This window comes from Astatotilapia calliptera, chromosome 22 (assembly GCF_964374335.1).
Source record: "Astatotilapia calliptera chromosome 22, fAstCal68.1, whole genome shotgun sequence".
In the NCBI taxonomy this organism is placed as follows: domain Eukaryota; kingdom Metazoa; phylum Chordata; class Actinopteri; order Cichliformes; family Cichlidae; genus Astatotilapia; species Astatotilapia calliptera.
In genome coordinates, this window is record NC_137442.1 from 4,793,890 (window position 1) to 4,820,283 (window position 26,394).

General features: G+C 40.9%; 1 protein-coding gene across 1 annotated transcript in view; it reads right to left on the reverse strand.

Moving 5' to 3' along the window:
• Window positions 1-22,557, reverse strand: part of dbpa (D site albumin promoter binding protein a) — a 40,879-nt gene extending 18,322 nt beyond the window's left edge. The window contains exons 1-3 of the mRNA XM_026155803.2: window positions 21,581-22,557; window positions 15,016-15,284; window positions 13,292-13,490 (exon numbers count right to left, since the gene is read on the reverse strand). Coding sequence (XP_026011588.1) covers window positions 13,292-13,490; window positions 15,016-15,284; window positions 21,581-21,776 — 664 coding nt within the window. The 5' untranslated portion in view covers window positions 21,777-22,557. The remainder of the gene's footprint in view (window positions 1-13,291; window positions 13,491-15,015; window positions 15,285-21,580) is intronic.
• Between the last annotated feature and the right edge of the window lie 3,837 nt (window positions 22,558-26,394).

The window sequence follows — 26,394 nt, forward strand, 5'->3', positions numbered from 1 at the left end:
AGAGTCAGAATTGAGTAGTTATCAAATTAAAATTCGGCAGGCTTTGGACACTCGCATGTTTTTTATGATAATGTTAATGAAAATTTTGATGCACTCTTTTCAATTATAGTTTGGAATTAATTTTTTTATAATTTTTTTAAATTTGTAGTCTTATAATTTGCACTTTCATTTTCATGTTTCATGTTTGTATTTTTAAAAAAGATTTCAAAACTACAAATTAAATTAAATTAATTGCAGGTAAAAGAAATAAACAGACCTAGGCGTTTTAACTTGGAGCGATTTTTGCGAGTGTCCCATGATTCAGATCTTATTTTTGTCTCCACTCACTGATTCTTGTGCATCTGGCTTTTGTCTCCGTGTCTCACTTCACTGTCAACTTCTGAACTCACACCGACGCCCACATACACACCCAGACAGGCTCGGACTCGCCGCTGCACGCACAAACAAACAGAGCCGGCCACGTGCACGTTCACGAGGGCGAAGAAACGCAACACACACCTAAACACACATGCCAGAGACAATTGAGTCCAGGTGACACACCCCGGGAGTCTTGTTCCTATTGTCAACACACTGGCTGGGAGTTATGTCACAGCAGTTTGGATATAACGGTGACCTCCTCTTCTGCTCTCTTTCCAAATCACTGCTCGTGCTCTGCCAATGGTCAGATCTGATTATGGCACACTGAGCACAGGACATGACTAGACATGTAGAAAGACCCCCATGTGGCACGGGATTTTGCAGGTTCCCCGTAACCCTGAAGAGCGGCTGTTGATTGAAAACAGCATCTGCCGTCATGCTTCGTGCTTGAGATGAAGAGAGGTTTTCTGTGCCAGAGTTTCCTTTAAAGACACATGCACAAAAAGGCTTGCCATAAATATTATGCAAACTACAACAGGACTCAAATCCACTGAAGTGAACATAAATGTGCTTTGTACAGCTGTGCCACAAAGAAAATAAATCAAAACATATTAATGCTGGGACATGCGGCTCTGTATGAGGAGACCCACGATATTCTTTTGACAACAGGAGAATAGAGAACAGCAGAGAATAAAAATGTTTTCCATGTGGCTGTGCAGATACTGACTGTCCTCTCTAAGGCTTTTCATTGTTCGTAATATACTGACTTCTAATTGGCGTGGAGGAAGTATGCACAGTAGGCATCCCTGCATTGTAGTTGCTTGGCAGAAAAGCTACCATAACAAACTGAAGAGAACCCAGACTTTCAAAAGGAGCCTTGTGGTCAATGTTTGAAGGTAAATTCAGCCGCTCGAGCACCCACGAATGAGAACAATGTAACCCTGGTGTGATCAGCTGATTGACAAATCTTGTTGCTGCTATGAAACATTAAAAGTGTTGAGGATTTTTATTCTATTTCTGATTTTACTAAATTATATCACACAGCAGCTGTCACCTGACAAAGTGCATGTCAGAATAACAATGTCTGACAAACTAAAATAGGACATTAGCTCACTTCTGAACTAACTGCTCCCTTGCACAAATTTGCTCTAATTTATGAGCAGTTCATATAATAGTATGGTTCATTTACCGCTAGCAAGCGTGCAGAGAGCTCCTCTGCCTACGCAGAAGTTTCAATGTGTCCGAAGCAGACTATTTGCAACAATCCATGTCAGATCTGAGCCTCTTTCACATGCTTGATGTGATTCTCATGCGATGTCCAGCTTTATCAGAACATCATAATAAATCATTAAGTGTTCGGACCTCAAAGCTCAGTAAAAATAAACACGGAGAACACCAACAACAGCGACCAGGATCACTGGAAGTTTCCGACTTGTTGGGCCGCCACTACTCAAACCAAACGGCATACAATTCAGGCAGCACTCCAGTTCACACTGGAGCTGGACACATGCAGTATGAAAGTGATCAGATCAGACATAACCAGTGCTAGCCAGATGTTCAGATGGAAAAGAGCAGATTGTGAACAAAGGTGCGTGACTAACAAAACGTTTTCTCGTGGCTCAGTCCTTCTCCCTCCTAAGCTCAGATAGTAAAGAATAATAACACTGTTTAAGAAAAGCTTGCATGTGCAGTATGTGATTAGCCTCTTCATCTCATTGAGGGGAAAGAGGAGGCGGATGGTTGTCACCGGTGTGTGCAGCTTTTACCCACAGAAGAGGACGACCGAGAAAAAAAGGGGTCGTGTGTTTTTAAAGGTCATTCGCACTTTGGTGAACGCACAAACAGAGGATTTGGAATCAGAGCCAAACTCGTTTTGATGGAAGGGTTTGTTTCTTGGTTTCTTTGGAGTGCTAAATTCTTATCGTCTAGATGGGGAAACATTATCTGGGCATTGTAATAAGACAGAAATGTGACTCTATCATCTTTAGCCTTTTTAAAAAATCATACATGCACTGCTTCATGAATCTGCGTTAGCTCTGCTGCCCTTAAACTCTCTCTTTCCAAACCTCCTCATCTCTGCTTTGCTTTGTCCTCAGTGTTTATTCGTTCTGTAATCTTCACTGTTTCCTCTCCCACCGCTCTCCTCATACCTCTCTCTTTCCTCCTCCAACCCCTCCCTTCCCTTCCCTTCTTTCTCTTTCTCCCTCTACAGCTCTCCTGCCTCTCTCGCTCTGATGCTTTCTGCAGCGGCACGTGACGTGGCGGCCGCACATGGCCTGAGCGTGTGAGAGACAGAGAGAGAGAGAGCGAGCGAGAGAGAGAGATTTCAAAACATGCAAAGCAACTCTCCTGACTGAGTGCTCGCTCTCCCCCTCCAGCACTCCTCACTCGCTCTCTCTCCCTCTCTCTGTGCAGAGTCAGTGTCTGGTTTTAACCCTTCTGTCGCCAGGATTAATCACAATCCTGAATGTTAAACCGCCTGATGCCTCAGCCTGGTGTTATCCTGCATTCTCTCTCTCGTTCCTTCTTTTTTAAAGGCACAGGAGCCCATTTCTTTCACTCTTTACCCGGCTCATATTCTATTCAAATTCATAATTTATCATCTAGAATTAGACATTTCATTTGACTGGTGATGATTTCTGAGGGGTTTATCTTGGATTCTGCCAGTCTAGATGCTGGTATTTGGTTTCAGCTTGAAGTTAGACAGCTCTCTAGTTAAAAGCAGATTACAACTCTTATTTATATATATTGTTCTGAAGGCCAGGGATGACCTAATCAGTGCTTAGCTTGTCTCTCTGAGGGAAAGTGAATGCAGAAATATGTGCTGCAGTGGCTGGACTGCAGACTGTTAGCAACATATTCAGATTGGCTATAAGAACTATAGATAAAATGCACTTACATTTATTTCAAAATGCAAAATGCTGTAAAATAATTGTTCTTATTCAAGCTGTTGACCAATCATTGCAAATAAATAAAAAGTCGCATGTAAATCTGCTTAAGCTAGACTGATGTTGTTGCTAAAAAGACAGCGATTTTATATGATATTGTCTTGAGATCTTGACTCTATAAAAGTTTTGATTTTGGAAACACTACTCTACTGAAACCACCCCATCTCAAGCACCACTTCCTTCCCTTTCAGAACTTTTAACATGAGTTACTGCATCGAGTTACAAAAAACTGCAGCACAGCGGTAATTTAGAAATAATGGCTTCATCACATAAGCTGATTTCTCTCATGTAAAATGCGCCACTCAGGTTGAATCTCATCAGCGTGGTTGTTTTAAGTTTGACAAAAAATAATATCCATCCAGTCAATTTCTCCAAGCTTATAAGGAGAGAGTGCAGCTTACTGGTGCCATCCTCCACAACAATCCCAGTTTCTCATGTGGCCCCTTGGGAAAGTTAATTCCCCACCCCTGATCCAGCTTCTACTGCTTATGCCTGACTAACACCTACAGCTTTTCCAGAGGACACAAGTTTTCCCAGCCTTGTTAATAGACATAATCACTCCAGTGTGTCCTTTGCCTTTCCCGGGGTCTTCTCCTTACTCTGAAGGTATTTTACACCAAATGCATTTCACCTCTTGCTACTTTTGCAAATATAGCCAGTGTTTCTGGTCCATTTCACATCTGCCAAATACTCTGCTCTGACAGCCAATGGGATTGCTGTTTCCTTCCATAGCACGATCAATAGCTGGAATTATGTAACAGAAGCATTCATCAGAGGGACAGCTCAGGTTGAGTAGTTTGGACACACAGTTAGAGAGGCGAGGCTGAGATGGTCTGAGCATGTGCAGAGGAGGGATAGCACATACACTGGAATACATTAGACAAAGGACAGTGGATATGGAACTGCCAGGATGGAGGAAACCGGGAACTCCTCAGAGGAGCATCATGAATGTGGTGAAAGAGGATGTGTGGCAGAGGAGGATGTCTGGGATAGAGTGAGATTGAGGAAGATGATAAACGATGGAAACCCTAAAAGGAACGACTACAGGAAGAAGAAGAAATTTTCAGAACTTACACCAAAGTCTGACAGTTTTCCTTTTTTTCTTCAAGAATCAAACATCACTCTGCACACAAACATGGACAACAAGCTTATCCTCGATTTCTGACTGCCAGTGGATTCAACATAGTCGACAGTCTATGGTAGAATCTCAACTGATTCAACTAAATTATTTGGGAAAATCAAATAGTTTTCAATTGGTACAGATCTGTATGCGCGTCCAGTCACCTTTCAGAGGAAGATAATTTCCTTATTCCCTCAGTCACTACCAACAGCCAAATGTAGGGAACCAAATCAGGTGGGATAGTCACCTTCACACCCAGCTCGCTCTTCATAGCCGACTGCAGCTGCAGTCCAGTGCTCCTCCATGTCTCACCACCTTATTGTGCTGGAGAAGGTGTCAGGCCACCTTGCACTTGACAGAGCAACACTGAGCATGTGAAATGGTGAGGGGCTGTACTAAATGTAATTCTACTTATGTCTATTGATTAGAAAAACAGGACTGAATACTCAGGTTGTTGGCAAGCACCTAAGACCACCCACCCATGGGCCCCAGAGGGTCTGATCCTGAGAGCAGAGGCCAAAACTGGCTTCAGAGCAGTGATTCTCAATTTCCTGGACCAAAAGTACAAAAACACCCTACTTTTTTTAAAATCAGCCATCAACAGCACAAAAGAGCCCCAGTTTTATTTTACAAAAATCACAGTTTGGCATGATAACATCAGCTGAACCTTCCATTTAATTTCCAAAGAAAAATCATATTCCCTCAACTTAGTTCCACTCCATATTTTTCAAAGTCATTCACTCCCACCTACAGTGGAAAAGGAAAAAAAAACACTCCGACTGTCAACAGCGCCACAAATATCCAGCATCGGCTCTACGTTCAACAACATCACATGGTCCTCATCAGAGGACGGTGTTTGTTCAACTGTCGACGCCTTCAGCTGCAGCGCTTTGAGGAATTTTCAGAAGTGCATGTGTTGGCTTAAAGCCGCCGAGCTTTAATGTGAACAGATCCAAACTCCATCTGCTGATGAAGACTCGGCGATGAGGTTAAAAGCTAAAGAAAAGCCTTCAGCTAGGATTCATCATCCATCCATTAACTATACCTGCTTATCTTTTAGAAGAGAGCTTCTCTCTGATCCACCACTCTCTGTATAGTGGTGCCTTATTTCAGTATTAAAAACACCCTGAAATAGGTACCACACTGACTTGTGAGGCCATGCACGTTGTGGCTTTTACCTCCCAAGCCAGACAGTGATTGAGCAGTGCCTCATTTGGGTTAATTTTACGTTATTACGCACAGTAAGAGAAATTTGAAGGCAACTACCCATCTAATAAATAGAGTTCTACTGCGTTTCCACATAAGGATGAAGCATAATTAAATGTAGACTCCTCAAACTTCAAGTCTAGTCCACAAATAAATCAAATCAAATCAAAGTTGCCAGTTTAGGTGCTAGCTTATTTGCCTGTTTAAGTTTCTTTAGATGCATTAAAGCCATATTCCCATGTTTGCTTTTATCTGCACTTCCCACTCAAGCTTCACCACTTCTGCTTTCAGTGTTGCTCTCCTCATGCGTCCGTCTGTCTGTCTGTCAGCAGGATTTAAAAACTGAACAGATTCCCATGAAGTCTGGTTGACAGATCAGCCTCAGGCAAAAGAACATCTGATTAGATGTGGGTGGTTATTCTGATTTTCATCTTCACATTTCTTCCCAAGCGTCTCGTGTTATCCTTCCTCCACGTGTGTTAAACTGTCTGTTGTGACAAGTTGACATCAGCGAGTCAGATGTTTATTTGTCAAAATTCTCAAAAGCAAAAAAGTTCATTACAAAACACCTTAGCTGAGAAAACATGTGCGCTAGACGCTTTCGCGTTGCAGTTCAACAAGTTCATGCATCTTCAGAGTGAACTGACCTGGAAGTGTTGAAGTAAAGCTGCAGCCTGATTTAAAATACAAGCAAAGGTGAGTCATGATTATTTACTTGAAGCTATGAGGCAAAGGACAGCTCTTTAAACAGAAAAAAAGGCGGAGCAGCACTGCAGCATGATAAGTACCCTGGTGGTCTGTCTTTCACTTCTTATAGTTTTTTTTCTAATAATTGCACTGAAATGAGAATTTCCTGCTTTTGTGAAGCATCATCCATGAGTGGAAATCAGAATCACACTGCAGGCATTAAATCAAGGTTGAAGTAGACCTATTCTCTGAGCCGCCACATAAAATATACATCTCCATCCATATCTCAGTTTCTCTGAGTCTGATTCGTTTCATAAACCTAAGCTAGTGAGGTACCCGTGCAGAGGACATTTGCAGACGTCCTGTAAACATGCAGGTAGTTATTAAGGTTTTGAACAGCAGACGGCTACAGGAATGCACTTGCTGATTGGGTGATTTTCTCAGCCAAACATGCCAAACAGGAAAACTGTGGGTTGTTGCATTCATCCAAACAGCATGAGTGAGTGATTGAAGTCATTTATCACAGGAGACAGAAGACAATAAATAAATACAACCAGCGCCCCCACCTTCCTGAGAACCCACCATATTTCATTTTCTATGTAACACTATGATTTCTACATAATGAGGAGAACTCTATTTTCTTTTGCTTTCATTTTAAACACTGAAACAAACCAATTGGACAAAAATACTGTTTCCACCACAAACATAATAAAGCCTTAAAGGACACGATCAAAGGCTTTCCTCCTTCAGCAGCTGAACTGTGAGGCGTCCCCAGAGGACCATGTGCACAGCAAACTATGGTGATTTCTTGCAACTACACAAAATCAAGTGGAAGTCAGTTAAACCTAACAATCACAGTTTTATTCAGAAGAATTTGTTCTTTTCTTTCGTTCTTTTTTTGGGGAAGGAAGATGGCGATAGACATCAAAATGCTGTTTGGTCTTGCTCCGAGGCTCAGCTGAGGCTCAGCGGACAGTTTTCAGGCTAAGATCTCGAATCAAAAAATGAGCCTGCGAGATTTGAGGCTGATTTTAGGGAGGAGATGAAATAAACAACATTGCATTCTGGAGCTTAATTGTGTCCACGTCCCACAGTTTCCTGATCACAGGTGCAGTTTTATTTGTGCCACAAAGAACCCCAGTATGAATATTTCGGATTTACAGCATTTTAAAGAGGAAACAGGTGAAAAATGTCACCAGAGCTGCTTGTAAAACCCCAGCTGTATCCATATTTTTGTGTTTTCCCCTCCCTCTGAACTGTTCTCCTTTTTGCCCAGAATGAATTAAAATCAAAGTAAAACATGTGCATGTGGATGAGATTATTATTTCCAGTCTATTTTCCATCTATTTCTCTTGCTGATTCTCTCTCCCCCTCTCTTTGCAGCTCTGTAGTAATACTTCAGCTCCACAACAACCTCAGGGATTTCTGGATGGATGCATCATCCTCAACCCAGTCACGTGTTTATAATTCAGAATAAAAAGCACGAGCGCGCGCACACACACACACACACACACACACACACACACACACACACACACACACACACACACACACACACACAAATAGATGAAAGCATATTCACATTAAAGCCCACATAGTTGCATGCAAATGCCAAAACAGACGGCATTCTCATATGCATGTGTGAAGCTCAGCATACTGTACATACACACACCAAAAGGTGGAAAGACTAAAGGCATGCATGTACACACACACACACACACACTAATGGTGTGTATTCATAGACTCGCACAGAAGCACTCAGGGCAGATATGAAGATTTGCAGCAGTGGTTTTCTCTCCTCTGTAGCTGCAGCTCTATCCTGGCTGAACCTTGTGAATCTCTTTCTCTGTATCTCATTTTCCAATTGTTCTCTCTCACAGTATCTGCAGCTTGTTTGCACAGAGAAACATCTCCTGTCTTATTGTTTATGACTCAGAATGAAAGAACAAACACAATGTCCCAGGCAGATTTCTGAGAATCTGATCCTGCTGGGCACCTCATCGCTCTGTTTTCCCCTCTTTCCTGTATCCAAACCCTCTTTCTGCATACTCAGAGCATTCGATTCTAGTATAAATAAAACACGGGGGGAAGCTACGCAACCTTCCCTCAAAATGATCTGATCATGGCGGCATTTTCTAAACAAAAGGGAACGTGAGGAGCAGCACCCGATATGAGCAAATTCAAACCTCGCAACGCCCACAGGTGGGTCCAATGTTTTCAGATTCACTGTTCAGACCTGCAGAATATTATTTTTAAATTCTCTGGGAGCTGACATTATGTGTCAGGCTGAATTCTGAGTGCATGGTAATAAAAGTGATGCAAAGCTTCAATGAGCAGCTGCAACAAGCTGATAGAAAATATATGAGATACTGTCATAAAGTGTGTGGGAGAACAATTTCATTTCCTCCCAAATATATATACTGTGTTTTCCATCCTTTTTGTTCACTCCAGTTAACTCTCTGCACTTTGTATCAAATACAAAAGCAATCAGCGAGTGTATTCACAGAAGAACATGAAGAGGGTTAAACAGGCATGTTTGGACAGCTTCAAATCTCATTATGTGTTAAGGTAATTTCATTTTTATCCTATGTAGTTGTGCATGTGCATCAGTAGTTAGCTAGGTTTTTTAAGGCTGGGCTATTTAAAAAATAGCCACTGTGCTTGGCTAGTTTGTAAAGCCCCATCCATTTAGAATTTGAGCTCCAACCACCTTGGTTTTTGAGTGTATTTGGACAAGAGAGTGGAGTGAAAAGATAACAGCTAATGCTAACAGTGTGCTGGGCAGATCGTTCAGGAGAGTAAGACAAGGATTATAAAGCTAGAGGTCACGATTTTGAAATTCCATCATGGTGGCTTAGCTTTTCATGAGCTCCACAAGGTTAATTTTCTGCTGCTGTAACTAATAAAAGCAGTGTTGCATCTGTGTGGGTAAAATGTAGCAACTTCCTGTAAAATGAATGAAATTGTCCAGATAAATATGAATGTTAAATAAAGTCTCTGTGTTATCCACCAGTCAAGAACACAGCATCTTTGTCCTGTGTTTGTGTGTGCTGCTCCCACACCAGACACAACTAGCAAGTAAGTGGACTCAACATTGTCACATAGTGACGCATTTTCTTTCACTTGAAATTTGCTTGTAGTTTTCTCTGGATTAAAAGAAACCAAGCCATGAAAAAGCTACAAAATTACAAACTAATCAACTGCTTTGGTCCAAAGCAAACAAACTGTTGGTGTGAAAATACCCTTAAGCACCCCAAAAGCTGTATAATCTGTCTGATTATTGCATTTGAAATTCACCAAAAGGCACGAACACCACAAATGTGGTTGAGAGAACCATTTCAATGATCCAAGAACGTCTTATTTAAACCCTTAACAAAGTTCAAATTTGTGACTGAGAAAAAAAATACCTGTACAAGAATGAAGGAGGAAATCTTACATACACAGCTACATTTTAAAGCAGGCTGTAAACAGGTTTGTTTCTGCTGACATTTTAAAATGGGAGTCTATGGGGACTGACTCGCTTTTACAGTCAGCCTCAAGTGGACAAAAGAGGAACTGCAGTTATTTGCACATCTGAATCTTTAGCTCTGAAAAGTTGTGATTTTAAACATAAACACTGGTTCAGAGGATTATGTGTAATGTGAAGGAGATGAACCTGCAAATAATAACCATGCGTTTCAGCTACAAAACATTTTAGCATCTTTGAGCTCATTGTTTTGGTATAATTATTACATCATCGTTACTGTGGTTACAGCTAATATTAGAGCTGTTTTCATCCACTGTAGGCAGAGACAAAAACAAAAATTTAGCTGCAAGCTGTGAACAACTGGCTTTTGAAAACAGTGGAGTTAAGCAGATAAAGAGGCAGATATTTCCCCCAGGAGCTGTAGACCACAGAGGAGCTAAAAGAAGAGTGAGTAGTGGACTTACATTAATATGGTGTACAGAAATGCATCTTCAAATGAAAGCTAATGCTGCTCTGTATCACCTGGATGTACAAATAAACAACTGTTTGGTGATATGTCATATTCATACCCATCTACAAAGCTTATAGATTATGGAGCAAGAGCAAAGAAAGAGACTATGCTGGCATATGGTATAAACGCATTGAGTTAAAGCCTTAAGTCTTCTTGATACAGCAGACACATGAGAGATTGTTATATGACTGTGCTTGGCCTTTGCAGAAGAGCATTTATGCATATTTTTAGGTACAGATATGGCAAACCGTCCAATCCACAGGGTGCTGTATGCAAAGACGAAGACAAACACTTTTTGCCTTCATTTATGATCTCACAGATTAGACCCAGCTTCGCTCTTTGTCTAACCGGTGACATTTTGACGACAAGACGAAGCTTCACAAATGAGTAAAAAAATGCTAAAATAATTGTAGCATAGATAACACAAACAAAATTAGGCTCTCTTGTTCCGTCTCCACACATCTTAACATGCTCATACAATCATTACCGTATAATGGCTGAACGTTTACAAAGAATGTGGCAGTCTGTTGTCAATAAATCACCACAAAATTAGCTGTGATGAATCACTGGATGGCTCGCGGGACAAAAAAACATGACGGTCAGCGTTAGAAAGAATGGCTTTGTGGTTTCAATTAGTCAAAACTGGAAGTTGTCAGGCTTGTGAAATCTCAAAAAGGAAAGCGAAAAAAAGAAAAAGACAGATGGACAGAAAGGTTGTTCTGATGTTCTGGCAGTTCTGGTTCACATCAAATGCAGCAGAGAGAGGAAACAATAAATTATGAATATATAACGGATGATAACAGCCTGGTGGAGAGAACCGAGGAGGGCCAGAGAACAGGGTGTCAGCCATTCATCGCGCTGAGATATAATTAGAGAGAATCCTGATCTGGTTATTGTTAGAGGCACCGAACGCTTGAGTTGTGCGAGTTAATATAATGCATTGTGGGCCTCGATGCTCATTAGTGCCAGATCACATCGAGGCCTCTTGCACATTCAGCTTCATATATGTCTGAAGGCATTAGTTGCAGCACAAATGCTGCCTTCTCACATGAAGATGTTTTAAACTCACTGCAGAAAAAGAAAAGCTTGCTCATTTTTAAGATTGTTATGAATCTTTTTAATGATTAACAATCTTAAAAATATATATTTTTAAATATTTCCCCTTATAACCTCATTCTTACGGAGCCCCGCAGGGGACATGGGAGAAAAAAAATTAAGACGGACTTTTGCGAGATCTCGCAAAGGTTTTGCGAGATCTCGCAAAACAAACTCGGGATCTCGCAAAAGTTTTGGCTGCATTCTTCGGACGCCGGCTCGAAGCCGACCGGGAGGTCGAGGCACGATGTGCCAGGAAAGCGTTGTTCCTCCCGGCTGTAGTAGGTCTCGACCTACCGTTAGCTTCGAGCTAACAGGAGGTCGAAGGCCGAAGAATGCGGCTAAAACTTTTGCGAGATCTCGCAAAAGTTTTGCGAGATCCCGTGTTTGTTTTGCGAGATCCTGAGTTTGTTTTGCGAGATCTCGCAAAAGTCCGTCTTAATTTTTTTTTTCTCCCATGTCCCCTGCGGGGCTCCATACATTCTGGTTAGTAGTATTTTGACTGGTAGTTTAAGTAAATAACCTCTGGACAACATATTAATTTGTGAAAATTGGTAAAAAAAAAAAAAAAAAAAAATATGACTTTCTTAGTCATGAAAATCATCCATCCAGAGGTAATGAAAGTCTCCCTTTTTCTGACCAGGAGGGCAAAATTCAGCTAACCATTATACATGGTAAACAATATCTGACAAGCTAAATAGACTAAAAAATAAAATAAAATAAAATAAAATAAAAGAGCTAAATGGATTAACAAGCAGCTTGCCAAAAATTGCAATACCTCTAGTGGCCACTTGAGGCAGGCTCCAAAGCAAGCCAGTCCTCATGGACACCCACGATAAAAAGTCCTGCTTTACAACAGAAGTAAAAATGTTTGCAGCCAGGTGGAAAATGCTTTTAGTGTCTGTGGATGGTGTTTGGCCTTCATAACAACTGTACAAGGGTTGAAATTTTGAAATTTCAACCTTTAAGTTTTTTCCAGACTTAACATTAGGAACAGGGTTGACCCTTAACTGCAGCTCTGAACAGTTTGTCATGCCTTTTGAAGCATTTTAATGCAATTATCTTCAAAATTACATGACTTGATATCTGGTTAATTTTTCACAACAGCTGATTCAAGAAGTCTGCTCTCTAGCTGTGGCTCATTAGATAATAGTATGTTATTAGTATGTTATTTAATTAGTAACATAATTAGTAACTTAATTATATCTAATTAGTAGCTTTAAATTTTGGTGATTTTACTCCCATTGACACCTTTGTTGTGATTTGGCGCTATATAAATAAAATTGAATTGAATTGAATTGAACATCGAGCACCTAGCCATGCAATCTGCCTTTATAAACATTTGTGAAAGAAAGAGCCGAGCTCACTGGATTTGAACTGGTACTGTAAGACTCCACTGTTACAACAAGTCAGTTTGTGAACATTTCTTTCCTTCTAGATTATAAATGATCAACTCGTACTGCTATTATTGCAAAGTGGAAGCATTTAGAAGCACAACAACTCAGCCATGAAGTGGCAGACCTCAAAGTTACAGAGCTACTGAGTGCTGAGATAGCTGAGATAGTGCTGAACTAGCAGGCAGCATTATATTAATTTCCCATAATGCCCATTTTAATGGGTCAAAAATGTATAAAACTGCTCAGCAGCAACATCACATTCAATAAAACTGTGTTATAGATGAGCCTGTAAATAACTTTGTAGCTCATTTTTCAATAATGTCACAGAAACTACTTTCCAAGGACCAACTGAGAACCTTCAAATGTCTATTTTATGCCTGACCACAACAAACAAAACCACAAAATATTCAGTTTACCATCACACTATAAAAAATAAATAACATACAATTCTCACACAAGAATTAACTAAATGTAAGGACTGTTTTAAAATTCCCAATCACTCACCATGTAGACACTCAGGTCCTCCCATCATGCTTTGCTGCTGTTGAGGTGGTGGCGGCTGTGGTTGTGGTTGGACGGTCTCCAGTCCAAGCAGTGAAGAAGAAGAGGATGAGGAGGACATGGAGGAGGAAGAGGAGGAGCAGGGCGGAGGAGAGGTGGGAGGACACTGAGAACTCTGGTTAGGCACCGCAGACTGGGAGCTCTGGGAGGAGAACACAAACAAAAGCAGAAATTGTAATCAGAAGAAATTTGGCTTAAAGCGGGAGGAGCTAAAACAGCTTGTGTCAAATAGAAGATGAACAGAGGTGCTACACAAATACACAGGATAAGATGAATGTGAAATGAAAGTATGTGATATGAAAGTACTATTTTCAATGATGAATCATGCAGTGCTGCTCCAGCAGTGTCCAGGAATGGTTCTTTTGAAATCTCATTAGTGCTTTAAGGATTTCTTCAAATTAAAATAGTTCATTAGCTTATAACAGAGCAATGGCAGTATAAGGTTAGCTTAAAGTCCAAAGATTAATCTCACAGTGTAGTGCATGGCCCTATGATCGTGACTTATTCACAATTCAGAAGAAACAATGGGACTGATAGACATTAGCCAGCAAACTAAGCAGCTAGCAAGCTGTGCAGAGAAAGGTTAAAGGTGCGCTTACATCATGCCAGCATGATTTCAACTTTAAAATCATGCTTCATATTTGAAATATTCATTAATTATCTGAATTACAAAGTGCGTCCAAACGCTCACAGCAGGATCTTTTCCTACTTTTACATTGCATTTCAATATTTTTTACATTCCTTGCTAGTCTGTTGGACTGTTTCTATGTTATTCCAGTAGAGTTCTAATATATTACAAGGTTTAAGAAAAATGCTCTACAGATGCCACAGAAAGCAGAGATGATTACATGATGTATTTTATTTCGCTCATTCCTCCTTTGGATGCAGCCGCAGGCTGTGAGCAGCTGCAGCTGCTAGTGAATCCGTGGCTATAATATGGTTACTGCTCAGACTACTGCAAATGCAAATAAGAAGAGGTGGATGGCAATGCATGCAGAGCCTGCACTGCAAGTGAACACTGCGAGTAGCTAAAAAATAAATAAACGGGAAAGCGTACGTAGTTTTAAAAAAACATAACCGTTGAAATCTCCAAAAAACATCTGAATTGCAGTTAATTGACTTCCAGTGATCGTAGTGAAGGTCGTTTCAGTTTATCAACACAAGTCTCTGCAGTTCCCACCAGAATGAGTTGCAGAATGCCAAAGATGTTTTTCAGGTAAAAAAAAATATATGATAAGAGTAGTGAGAGACTGAACTGCTCCATTTGCCACCTTGGCTGCTGACAACAAATTAACACTGAAGGGTTACAGCGAGCTAAGAATGTTTATCTTGAAACTGAAGCCGCATTGTAACAAGAGCATTTCCACCTTATTAAAAAATCCTGGAAACACTCCTGCACTGCAAGCATTGAAGAATCAGCTGGCTCCTTTTGTGACAATGAAGACTAAACGATGACTGGCCAGATAACTGGTAAACTAGCACAGTTTAGCATTAGCTCACTCATCTGAGGTTTTCTCTTGAGGAAATGATGATGTTCCTGCAACTGTTTCATTAACATCTGTGCTGAATAAACATTAAATTGTCTTCTTCCACTATAACGTCTTTTGGTTTGGCAAAATTGAGGTATGATTCATAAACCTGTGGTTTTTGATCTCCATCTATTTTACCTGCGAGGGGATCTGGGCAGTAGCAGAGCTGGGCCCATTGCTGTGCATCCCCATCCCATTCTCAGTCAGGAACTCCTCCAAGTCCATGTACTGCAGCTGGAACAGGCCTCCATCACACGGCAGGGTCCTCTCCCACAGCAGCGGGCCCAGGAAGGCTGACTGTGAGTTGGGTCGCAGTGCGCCAGAGCCCGGGGTTCCTCCCACCCCATTTGCTCCACCGGCACTGACACCCAGAGAGTCTTCATCGGAGTCCAGAGGCTTGTCTTTGTCTGAAGAGAGAAGAGAGTGAGATATCTTCCATTAAGCTGCTAACATTAGTTCTGTTGTTTCGTCTGCTCTGACTAAAGTATGCAATGAAACTCATTCATCCTTCTTTTTCAAGTGTTTGCAACGATAACTCATATTCGTTCAGCATCAGACAACAAACATTTTCAGTGTTTTCTTTCAAAAATGGCTCAAACTACAAAACCCTAAAGTTCTCATCCACATATTTATGTAGTTTAATTGCAGTCCTTTGGTGGAATCTGTATCACAAAGAACTCTATATATTAGACACCTAAAAACCTATCTGTGCATGTGCTATTTTGCAGATGCACAGATAGGTTTGTGCATCTGCACAAACTTATCATGTTCTTCCCATGATGACTCAGCAATGGCAATAGAGCTCAGGACCCCTAAGCATCGTTTTTACTAGTGCAGCTGTGAAGGTTCATAACCTAAAACACTGCTTTCAGTTCCTTAATGTAAGCAAACAAGAATCTGGGAAACTACTGGTTTTTCCTTTGGGGGACTCTGACAGATTTTCTGGATTTCCACTGTCGCTAGCAGATGTTCAGGCCACATCTTCTATTTCTATCTGCCAGACATTGTTTGTGAATGCAGATGAATCTTTAGAAAAACACTGAATCGTCATCATGCATTGGTTATTCAATGCAATTCAGTAATTACCAGCCCTCTTTTGTTCGCCACATAGACCTTTTAAATGCATACAACCAAAGCCTGCTCAAATATGTCTGGTCAATCGGACTACAAAAAGTCTCCGAACAAAACCCAGGAAACTTCCCAGAACACAAAACACAATCGAGGTTAACCTCCTGCCAGCCACTGTATCACTGACAAACCACTGAGGGGTAGGGTTAGGCTGTACTTCAGCTACGTGTTTTTAAAGACTAATTTCAGAAACTAGACAACATTATCTTCCATGCATTTAACGTCTTTTATATGATTTCCATCTGAGAGGTAAAAGAGGTGAAAACAAATCCATACAGATGGACCACTGGGAGCCTGAACTTAACCCTAATCAAGTCACTGGTGATCGAATGGATGTTAAGAGGTTAATCAAACACAAGTGACAGCAAAAGTAAGCAGAAAACCAACCAAAACTGCAAAATGCAAAAATCCCTAACACCACCCACAGTTTCCTGGTTTAAAGACCCGTCTCTCTCTCTACCATAAGTGGTATCATCCAGTTCAGAGCAACAATGTCACGTGCTCCAGCTGGCAGCTTCTGAGGAAACATCAGAATGGTTTCTTTAAGATAAGAATCGCTTATCCTGAGCTGAACACTGCATCCTAAACAGTTTAACATGGATACAGGTAGTATTAAGGGGTGTCCACACAGGAAGAGACTAGCATGGATGTATCACTGAATGTCAATGTCTGGGAGCGAAAGATAAAGTTGATATGACTGGCTGAAAAACACATGATAGCGTCACCTACACCCCTGGTGACCTGCCGTCAGCTACAAAGCAATGGCTTCATGCTTATTTCAAAAGAATCCTTTGAGAATTTGAAGTAACATCTGATCGATATACAGCCTGAGGTTGGTTTCTTGTGCAATTCAGCTCACTGCGGCTCAAAGAGGATCAGACTGACATGACTTTTGCTTCACAAAGCATGAAAATAATTTTAAAAAGAGAAGCCACACAAGCCAACAAAGATCCAACAAAGGCTTGTGCCACTGCCTGGCACACATGTCCTTATCACCCTATAAAGCACTTAGCCACAATCATTAAAAGGCACCTATAAATAAATTGAGCGACCTTGCACTCTGACCTCATCGTGAAAGTCCGATGGAAAGATTAACCATCAATAAACCATCACCAGAAAAAAAGGGATTGTTAAAAGAACAGGAAATAAAGGGAAGCACTTCATGGAAATATAGACAATGATAGCTTTGTACTCTGCCCCTTTGGTTATATTGTTCAAAAGGATTACATTGCCAAAAGCCCATATTGAGGAAGTGGCACGCTGAAGAATAAAGCCCCATAAAACAGCACTAAAAGAGCATATTTAACAGGGCTGGAATGACACAGAGACAGACAGTGAGTTGTGAAGAAAAGTGAGAGGCTGGAAAGAGTATCAGTGAGGCTGGAAACTTATATTTAAACGGATTAAAGTATATAAAGACGTGAGAGATCACAGCAGTGGATGGACAGATAGGTACTCAGAAGGTGGGAGGAGTAGAAAATAATCTGTCTCTGGCAGTATCTTAATCATCTGGCTGCCAGTGTAGTAAGTTTAGCTACAACCAGAGCACAAAACTCACAATCTTTGCTTTCTGGAGACTGTTTGGTTCTGTAGTTTAAGATGCTTCAAAGCTAATGTTCGTGATTTTAAAATAAAAAGAGCAAAAAAAGAGAGATGCAAAATAAACTTAAGAAGAAGATAAGATAAGATAAGATAAGATAAGATAAGATAAGATAAGATAAGATAGAACTTTATTAATCCCTCGGGTGGGTTCCTCTGGGAAATTCGACTTCCAAAAAAAGCACAGCAACGACCGAAGTTACAGTTACAGAACTGTTATATATATATATACACACACACACACACACACACACACACACACACACACACACACACACACACACACACACACACACACACACACACACACACACACACACACATATATAAATACAGAGACAAATATAAATAAAATATACAAAGGGGATAAATAGAATAAATAGGAATAAAAAATAAAAATACAAGTGAATTGCACATTTCAAGTATTGAGTCTATTGCACTGTTGACTATTTACAAAAAGTATTGCACAAGGTATTGTACAGTGAGGTGCAGAGGCACTGCAGCTTAGTTGTTCCCCCCTCCTTTGTCCTCCTGTTTCCCCTCCCTCTCCCCTCCAGAGAGGAGTTAAACAGTCTGATGGCGTGTGGGACAAAGGAGTTTTTAAGTCTGTTAGTTCTTGTCTTGGGGAGAAGCAACCTGTCACTGAACAGACTCTTCTGGTTGTTTATGGCCGTGTGCAGAGGATGCCCAGCATTGTCCATAATGTCCATCAGTTTCTTTAGTGTCCTTTTCTCTGCCACTGTCACCAGAGTGTCCAGCTTCATGCCGACCACAGAGCTAGCCTTCCTGATCAGTTTCTCCAGCCTATTTGTCCAAGAAGACAAATAAGTGAAGTATCCCAGAAACAACATTCAGGTGGAACATTTGCAGCCTGATTTATGGCTATTCCTTACGTTTGGTGGTGCAATCACCATAGCAACAACAACCAATCACTAACAAGGCAAGCTAAGCGAGTTTTCATCGGCCTGCCTGTTGTGAAATTTGTTCGTAGATAGCGGGCTGATTATTCACCACAATGATCGATTTCTCCAACGTGTTGATGCCAAACTGCAAAAGCAGCCACCTCACGCTCTCTGTATATTTACTTGACCTGATTTGACTAGTCTGTGTGTGTTAGCCCTGTGATAGTCTGGTGACTTGTCCACTGTGTACCCTGCCTCACGCCCTGTGACAGCTGGGATAGGCTGCATGCCAGCACAACTCTGAAGTGGATAAGCAGTTAAGAAAATGAGATGAATGGATGGATGATGTGACTGGTAGCAGTGGTGTCGGTAATTGCAAAGTTGAACTTTTCTCAACTTTTCAGGGCGACCAACGTGAAGGAAAGAACTCACAATTCTATTTGGCGGTACATATTGTCATTCAAAATAAATGAGAATCCGGCCTAAATGCCTCCAGGTCACTTAAATTTTTCCAGGAAAAGCAGCTCCTTTACAGTTAGTTGATTTTGCAACTGATCTAAAGCCGACGGAGAAGCAAATTGGAATGTCCTTTTTCCAAATCTAATCCAAGCTTTAGGGACAGACAAAAGAAAAAAAGTCTTGGGATCAAATTCAATGACTTCTTATACTTTTTTGACAGATATAGGTCAGTAAGTGAGATTGGAGCAGGCCGAGAGCTTCCTAATAAGAAATAAAAGGGCAAAGCAACCATCCAACCTGAGCATACAATATGCAACAATGCATAAGCTTTAAGGTTTGCAGTGACTATCAGGCATTGTGACAGACAGTATCTAGCACATGAAAGCATTGCAAAAACACATAAAGGTGGTAGCAGCAGATCTTTTTCTTGCATTAAAATAAACATGGTATACTCTCAAGTATATACTCAGTTCAGCTGAGTCAAACTAGCCACAGTGTCGAGCAGACACTTCTAAGATATCACAGGAGCTTAAGTGAAGTAATTCAAGTGCAAAGGAAAATGAAAAGATAATCTAAAAGCAACAGAGGGCAAAGTCATTAAAAGACATGGGGAAATCCCTTTTCTGTAAAGCAGCGTGAGGAGGACCAGAGGGCGAATGGATGGGAGGAATAAGTGGAAGTGACACAGCTTAATCAAAGTGACACTTTGAACTCAAGTGGACAAGTCATTAAAATCTGACAGACTGCGAACTGACCCGCAGCACAGCAGAGAGGAGAGGAAACGTGGCAGTGGAGGCTTGGAAGAAGAGATGATCCATGCAAATAGGAGTGAAATGTGCAAAAAGAAGAGAGAGAGAGAGATTTACAAGGGGAGGAAGAGGAGAGGGATGCAAATAAATGGCTTTGGAAAAAAAAATAAGTCTGGGTGATGAGAGTAAAAGATGAAGACAGAGAGGAAGGGAGACAAAAACCTGAGAAAATATAAATCAGCGGAGGGACCGCTGTGTGAAGCGAGTGGAAGACGAGAAGAGAGCAAGACAGGAAAGTGTGAGAGGGAAAACTCAAAGACATGCAATACAGAGAGCGAGAGAGGGAGGGAGATGTGCTAGATAGAGTGGGTGTTTGTGAAGGCGTCAAACAAAGCTAGCCGGGGGGGGGCAAGGCAAAGGGCTGCATTGTGGAAGGGGAACAGCAGCTAAATCAGGGGCAAAAACATCTTCTTTATGCCCCTGAATGCCTCTCCTCTCATTAGGAGGATACTGTACTGAGCTGCTTTCTGACTCCATGGAGAGACTGTCAACTGTGTTCACCATCATCTCCTCCTCCTCTTCCTGCTCCACAGAAAGGAGCTGTAGTGGCACCAAAAAGCCACCAGGGGCCAACAACATGCAGGGAGCCACTGGACAGTGCCATTCCTTTGCCCCCCGACCCCTCTCTGTGAATGTGTGTGTTCAGTTGTATCCACACTCATGAGGCACTGACTCTTGACAACCTTCTGTTCTTGTGAGGACATGTTTTTTATCTCTTCGTGTTAAATAAATGTGTTTTAATTGAGGTTTAACTTAATTTACTGGTACTCAGCGGAAGAGAATCAATGCAAATCGCTGCCTCGCAAGTGTGCGTATGCGTGTGACAGCAGCTGACTGGGAGTTATAATATCCCCACAGCAAGAGAGAGGAAGGAGAAGCAGGCTGGTTAATATTTGTTGTGGCAGCTGGAGGATGGGAAATAACTCAATCCCACTCAGTAACCTTTATTTAAACAAACCAAACGACTGCTGCTTCTGCTGCTTTGGCTGGATTTTTGATGGCATCCACTCCAGATTGTGTTTCTTTTTTTACACCCTCTTCTTCCCTCCTCCTCTTCCTCCTCCTCCTCCTCATCTAGATCATTTCACTTCACCACCACCAAATGCAAAAGGGAAGCGTTTAATATAAAAATGCAGCAGGCCAGAAGGAGGAAAGCTTGCAAAGAAAACAATGTCCATGTGAGTGTGTGTTGGATAAGCAGGGCCTCCTCTGTGTTTTACAATCACACCTACCCACTCAGTCACATGCACACACACACGTTCACACACTCATGAATAATCCCTGTGACATTTCTGCAAAGAATATAAGCTACTGTTTATTGTTTGTTTTTCAAATCAGAGCTGCAGCCCTTTATTTCTTTCAATATCTCTTAATTATCTTCTTCTTCTTTTTTAATCCTCATGACAGCAGCTGGTAATGTGTCCAAAACCCTAATATAATCAGCTTAAAATCAAGCAGCCATTTTTCCACATATGAAAATGTTGGGAACAAAGGCCAAATCTGGCTTTTTCAGTTGAGTAAAGGGATTGAAAACGTGGCCCAATAAGTCCTTAATCACAAATTTACAGATAAATTTTGCAAATGTGTGCGAAAAGCTTTGTAAATAAAGTTTATCTTTACTCTCCTTTAGTACACTTAATGTGGACATTTCCTATATGCATCACACATACATAATACAGGCCTATACTGCGCTTGCAATACAATGAAATTGGCCTCTGTACGGCTGAGGTATTTCCCTAGTGGCCCTTTAAGGAGTTTGTTCCTATTGGATCCCTTACTCACACGGGTACACGTGCCCACACTCACCTTTCATCTCGCAACAGTCCTTGGGGCCTCTCTGGTCTGCCTTGATTGGCACCTGAAGCAGAGACTTCAGGTTGGTCATAGAGGTCAGGTGTCCACCTTGGGGGCCGCTTCCAGCCGGGTTGCTGGCCCCAAACTGAGGGCTTGTGGCCCCGGCAGGGAGATCCGGTGGTAGGAGCTGGGTGAGAGGCCTTGACATAACTTCTCGGGGGGAATAAGAGGAGGAGGAGGAGGACAGGAGGAGGTGAGGGTAGGAGGAAGTGGAGTGGGGCAACCTGCAAGAGACCGTAAGATCAAAATAATCCACTTAGTGATGCTAATTGACGGGCGCGCCTTCAAAAGGTGCGCGGACAGGTGACGCGTGTGCGCTCAGGGTGTCCACCTGATTGTCGCCAGTCCCATGCAAGAAAATGTGCGAAAGAAAAAAAACGAAACAAAAAAGAAAAAAGAGGGAGGATTTATATCCAAAATGGCACCATGTTGACCGAGTCTAATTCATCCTCCAGGAGTAGCTGTCAGTCGGTTAGTTGGTCGGTCGATCGCTCGGTGAGTCCAGAGGGAGCTATAAACAATATTAAGAGAGCAGAAATAAAGGCAGTAGAAACAGCGGAGTACAGTCGAGTCGCGGCGGTGGGAAGTCTCCAAGACAGAAAAGAGCGAAGAACAAAAAGAGGGGCGAAAAAATGACAAGATGACGGAAATAAAGAGATCCCCCGGAAAAAATAATAATATCCAGTAGTATGAGAGACGGATAGATGGGGCTGATGGCTCTTATTTTCCTCTCTCTCCCTCTCTCTCCCTCTCTGCCAGTCAGCTGGAACCAACACGGGCCGCTCGTGTGACGTCACCGCTCACGGGGGAAAGGCGCTTGGGGGCGTGGATCGTTTGCATACAGCGGCAACGCCCACACAGCCCAATTGACCACGCCTCTCCCTCCCGTGTACTCAGAGTCTCGGCGCTGCATTTATGACTAGTTTAAAATTTGGTAAATGTGAACTTCAAATTATTTTGCTCTTTCTCCTTTGTTTTTTTTTCAGGGAAACTGAACAAAACGTTTAATCTCATGACAAAAAATAAGTCCTGTACCCGATGTTGACATTCCCATGTATAATAGAGGTCCTTCTGGTCGTCCAAAAACAAAAAACTATTGGGACTGCAGTCAAGAAATTAAATGAATGTCTATGACTGACAGTTAATGTGGTTACTAATTAAGAAATGTTGAAAATGTTTCTGATTAAACGATCACACAATGTTAAAAATGTTAAAAAGCAAGGATGCAGCTCAAGGATAAATTATATTATTTTGCTATCAGCTTACAATACATGCTAGATTCAAGCTGAACAAAATAAACCAAAAAAAAGGGAAAAACGCAAAACAATTAAGTTAAAGTGCAAACATAAAACATGAAGGCCTAACAATGTAAATGCATAAAATAAAACACAAGCTAAAACGATGGCAGCTAGAAAATATAATATAAAATAAACTTTTATGGAAGAAAATATGTTAAATTTCATAAAAGTATGAAAACAACAGATAAAAAATATGGTAAATGTTATTAAAAAATTAAGCAAAATAACATTTATTTAATAAAAAGAATAAGAAAATAATGTTATAAAAATGTAAAATTACAAGATTACTAAAACGCTACCGCTTCTCGTGAATGCAACATACATTGACACTAAAACGTGACGCCTCCATGAAGTTTCAGCCAATAGCGGCCGCATGTGATAATTCCTGGATGGCCCGTGAACACGCCTCGCCCCGCCCCTCTTCTCTCACGCTGTCACTTAAACAGCGAAAGCAGAGCCCGCCGCGTGTGTGTGTGTACTAAAATGAGATGCAGCTCCTGAAACGTCAGGATGTTTACCTTTTCCACTTCCTTATCTGAGCAATAAGGGAAAATACGATTACTTTTACCTCGAGTTCAAACGCGAACAAACACAAACGGTCTTACCATTTCCTCCACACTAAAAACATATACACGCTATTCTTTTTAACAAAAGAGACACTTAAATAAAGGCCCGCTCTATTATACTGGCAGTACACCGAAACCATTAATTTATAACTGTTTCCTTGAATATTGTGAGTATGTTTTAACTCATACGTTTGCTGCGAGGCTTCAAAATAATAGAATAAAAGTCATTGAATTGTCTCAAATCTGATAAAACCACCCGAGGAGCAGCGCCTCGTCTGTTTTCTCCCTGTTGGATGTCCCTATCTGACTCTCGCGCTCTCAACAACAAGCACATGGACCCGGCACGCGCCGACTGTTGCCTACCGGCGACTGTGCAGCGCTGCTATTGGCTGAATCTAGGTCACTCGCTGCGGCTCTCAGCGCTCTATTGGCTAAAAATAGGTCACAGTCTCCGCCCACAGATTTCCCCATGCCATGGCCGCGTGAGAGCACGGTTGGAGGGAAGGAGGGGGGTGTTTATGTTTCACTTCTGAAGGATCCATTAAAGATCATATTTACCTTTTCATCGTAAATGTTCCGAAGGCACAGACAAACTAAGGCAAAGTAAACAAAAAATACAGCAAGGACTTCATAAAACAAAGACAACGTTAATAAAACGGATAAACAGCAAATAAACAATAAATGATCCAAAAGCTCTTAATTTTGTTTACACTTTAAAACCATTTTTAGCATTTCAGTGATTTTTTACTACAATGAAGTATTTTTGCTGATTATTAATTATTAATATTTCCGTCATATTTTGAGTGTTTTGTTTTGTATGCTTTTTAGTTACATGTTTGAACTTTTTTCCTATGTTACCAGACAGATAAAGTTGAGTTCTAAATCTACATCAGTGGATTTCATACCAGTCTGTATGAAATTCTTAATTTTTCTTATTCTTCGATCATCTGTCTCTATCTCACCCCACCCCTATAGTTCTCCTCTGTCACACCAGCACATCTGCATGTCCTCCACTAGATCCATGAACCTCCTCTGTGGTCTTTGTCAACACCTTGTTGTCCAGTATTTCCACTATCTCTCCTCTGCACATGTCCGAACCATCTCAGACTCACTTCACTAACTTTGTCTCCAAACCTCTAAAGCTAACTTGTTCTTAACTCCACTTAAGATACCACCTGCAACTTGGCTTCCTGTCTTTAGTGTGAAAGAAGCAAAAACATTTTTATTATCATCTTCTTTTTTTATCCAGGCAAAAGTCAAGTTAGCAGACACGTAACAATTAAAAAAAACCATATGTGTGATTTTGGCCTTTAGAAAAGAACCCAAGTGTTTTGGCAAGCATTAAATCATTATAATAAACTACATAAAAAGCGGGCTATAATAATACTATTATTGCTATTAAAGAGCTCTTTTCGATGTGAAACATAGGGGAGAGCGGGGTAAGTTGTCACACTCTTCACACTGACTAACTTTTACTGAGCACCATACATCACAACGTAATAAATGTTTCACCAAATGAAAGACGGAAGTCTCGGGCACATATGATGTATTGATTACATTTTCATATCTTATCTCATTACGGAGTTGTAGACTGTTGAAAGGAGAATGTGCACTTGTGACAATTTGCCCCATCGGCAGGTAAGTTGTCACACTAGATTATCTTAAAATATGAACACAAATACTTAATTATGATTATTGATTTTAATTGTTAAATTCAAACCAAAACTGGAAATTTGAACAATTATGCCAAGAGAATTTGGAAAAAAACAATTATTTCAATCCAATACACATTTTAATCAAAACATTAAGTAGAAAGAAAACTTTAGTTTGAACTTTAAACTCAAATGTTCTCTGGCTTGCACATAAATCCATCATAACTGAATGGAATTCTGAAAATAACTTGCTTTACTTAACATGTTTATCCTCTGAACAAAACAGATGCCTTATTTCTGATTAATCAGACTCAACTTCATAGTCACAATTCTGGCACACATAAATTGCCTGGCCTGAGGTGCAAGCATCATGGGCCCATTTGTTGCATTTTACGCATTTTACCCAGGTCTCTTTTGGACGACTGTTTGAAAATGGCTCCACACAGACAAGGCAGAAGCACTCTTCATCATCTGATGATGACTCTTGAATTATTTTTCTTCTTTTAGCTGCGTTGTTCTTCATAGGTCCAGATGTTTTCCCCCCTCGCGTCCCTCTCTTTTGAAACAGCTTTTTGCTAGATTCAGCCTTATTCTTTTCTTTTTCTAGTTGCTGCTTCACTGGCGTGTCGGTTAGAATTGCTGCTTTGCGTCGTTTTCTTCCTTTGCTGGATGGTTTTCGGCGGCCAGCTTTTGGATATGGCTGGATGTCCTCTGGAGTTGGTAGTCCGCTGTCAGTAATTGCAGTGCGGTAATTTATGTCAAAATCCTTTGCTGTACTTGTGATTGATTTGTTCTGCATCTTTACCTGCCTGACTGCCTTTAACATAATGTCAGGTGGTGTTCTTCTGTTATTCTGATAATTTCGAACCATCTTACTTTCTTCCTTCCTTCCTTCCTTAATTCCTGCCTCTCCTTCCTTTCTTCAAAAACCTTATTACAAATACAAATGAATTACAATATCACAATTTTTTGGAGCATTTATTTGTACTGGGGCAAGTTGTCACATGTGACGACTTGCCCCAAAGTTAATGAGACAACTTGCCCCAAACTGACATTTATGCTAATTTTGGCTAAATGTCAGGGTTAGCTCAACATAGCACATCAGCTGAAGTATCAAAAGACACGTTAATGTCTCCTCTATTTTGTGTAAAATAATAATCTGTAACATCTATACCTAACAAAGTTGTACTGAAGAAAATTTAAAGTGATTTATTTTTCCTTTTAGGTCAAAAAAATAAAAAAGATGTGCT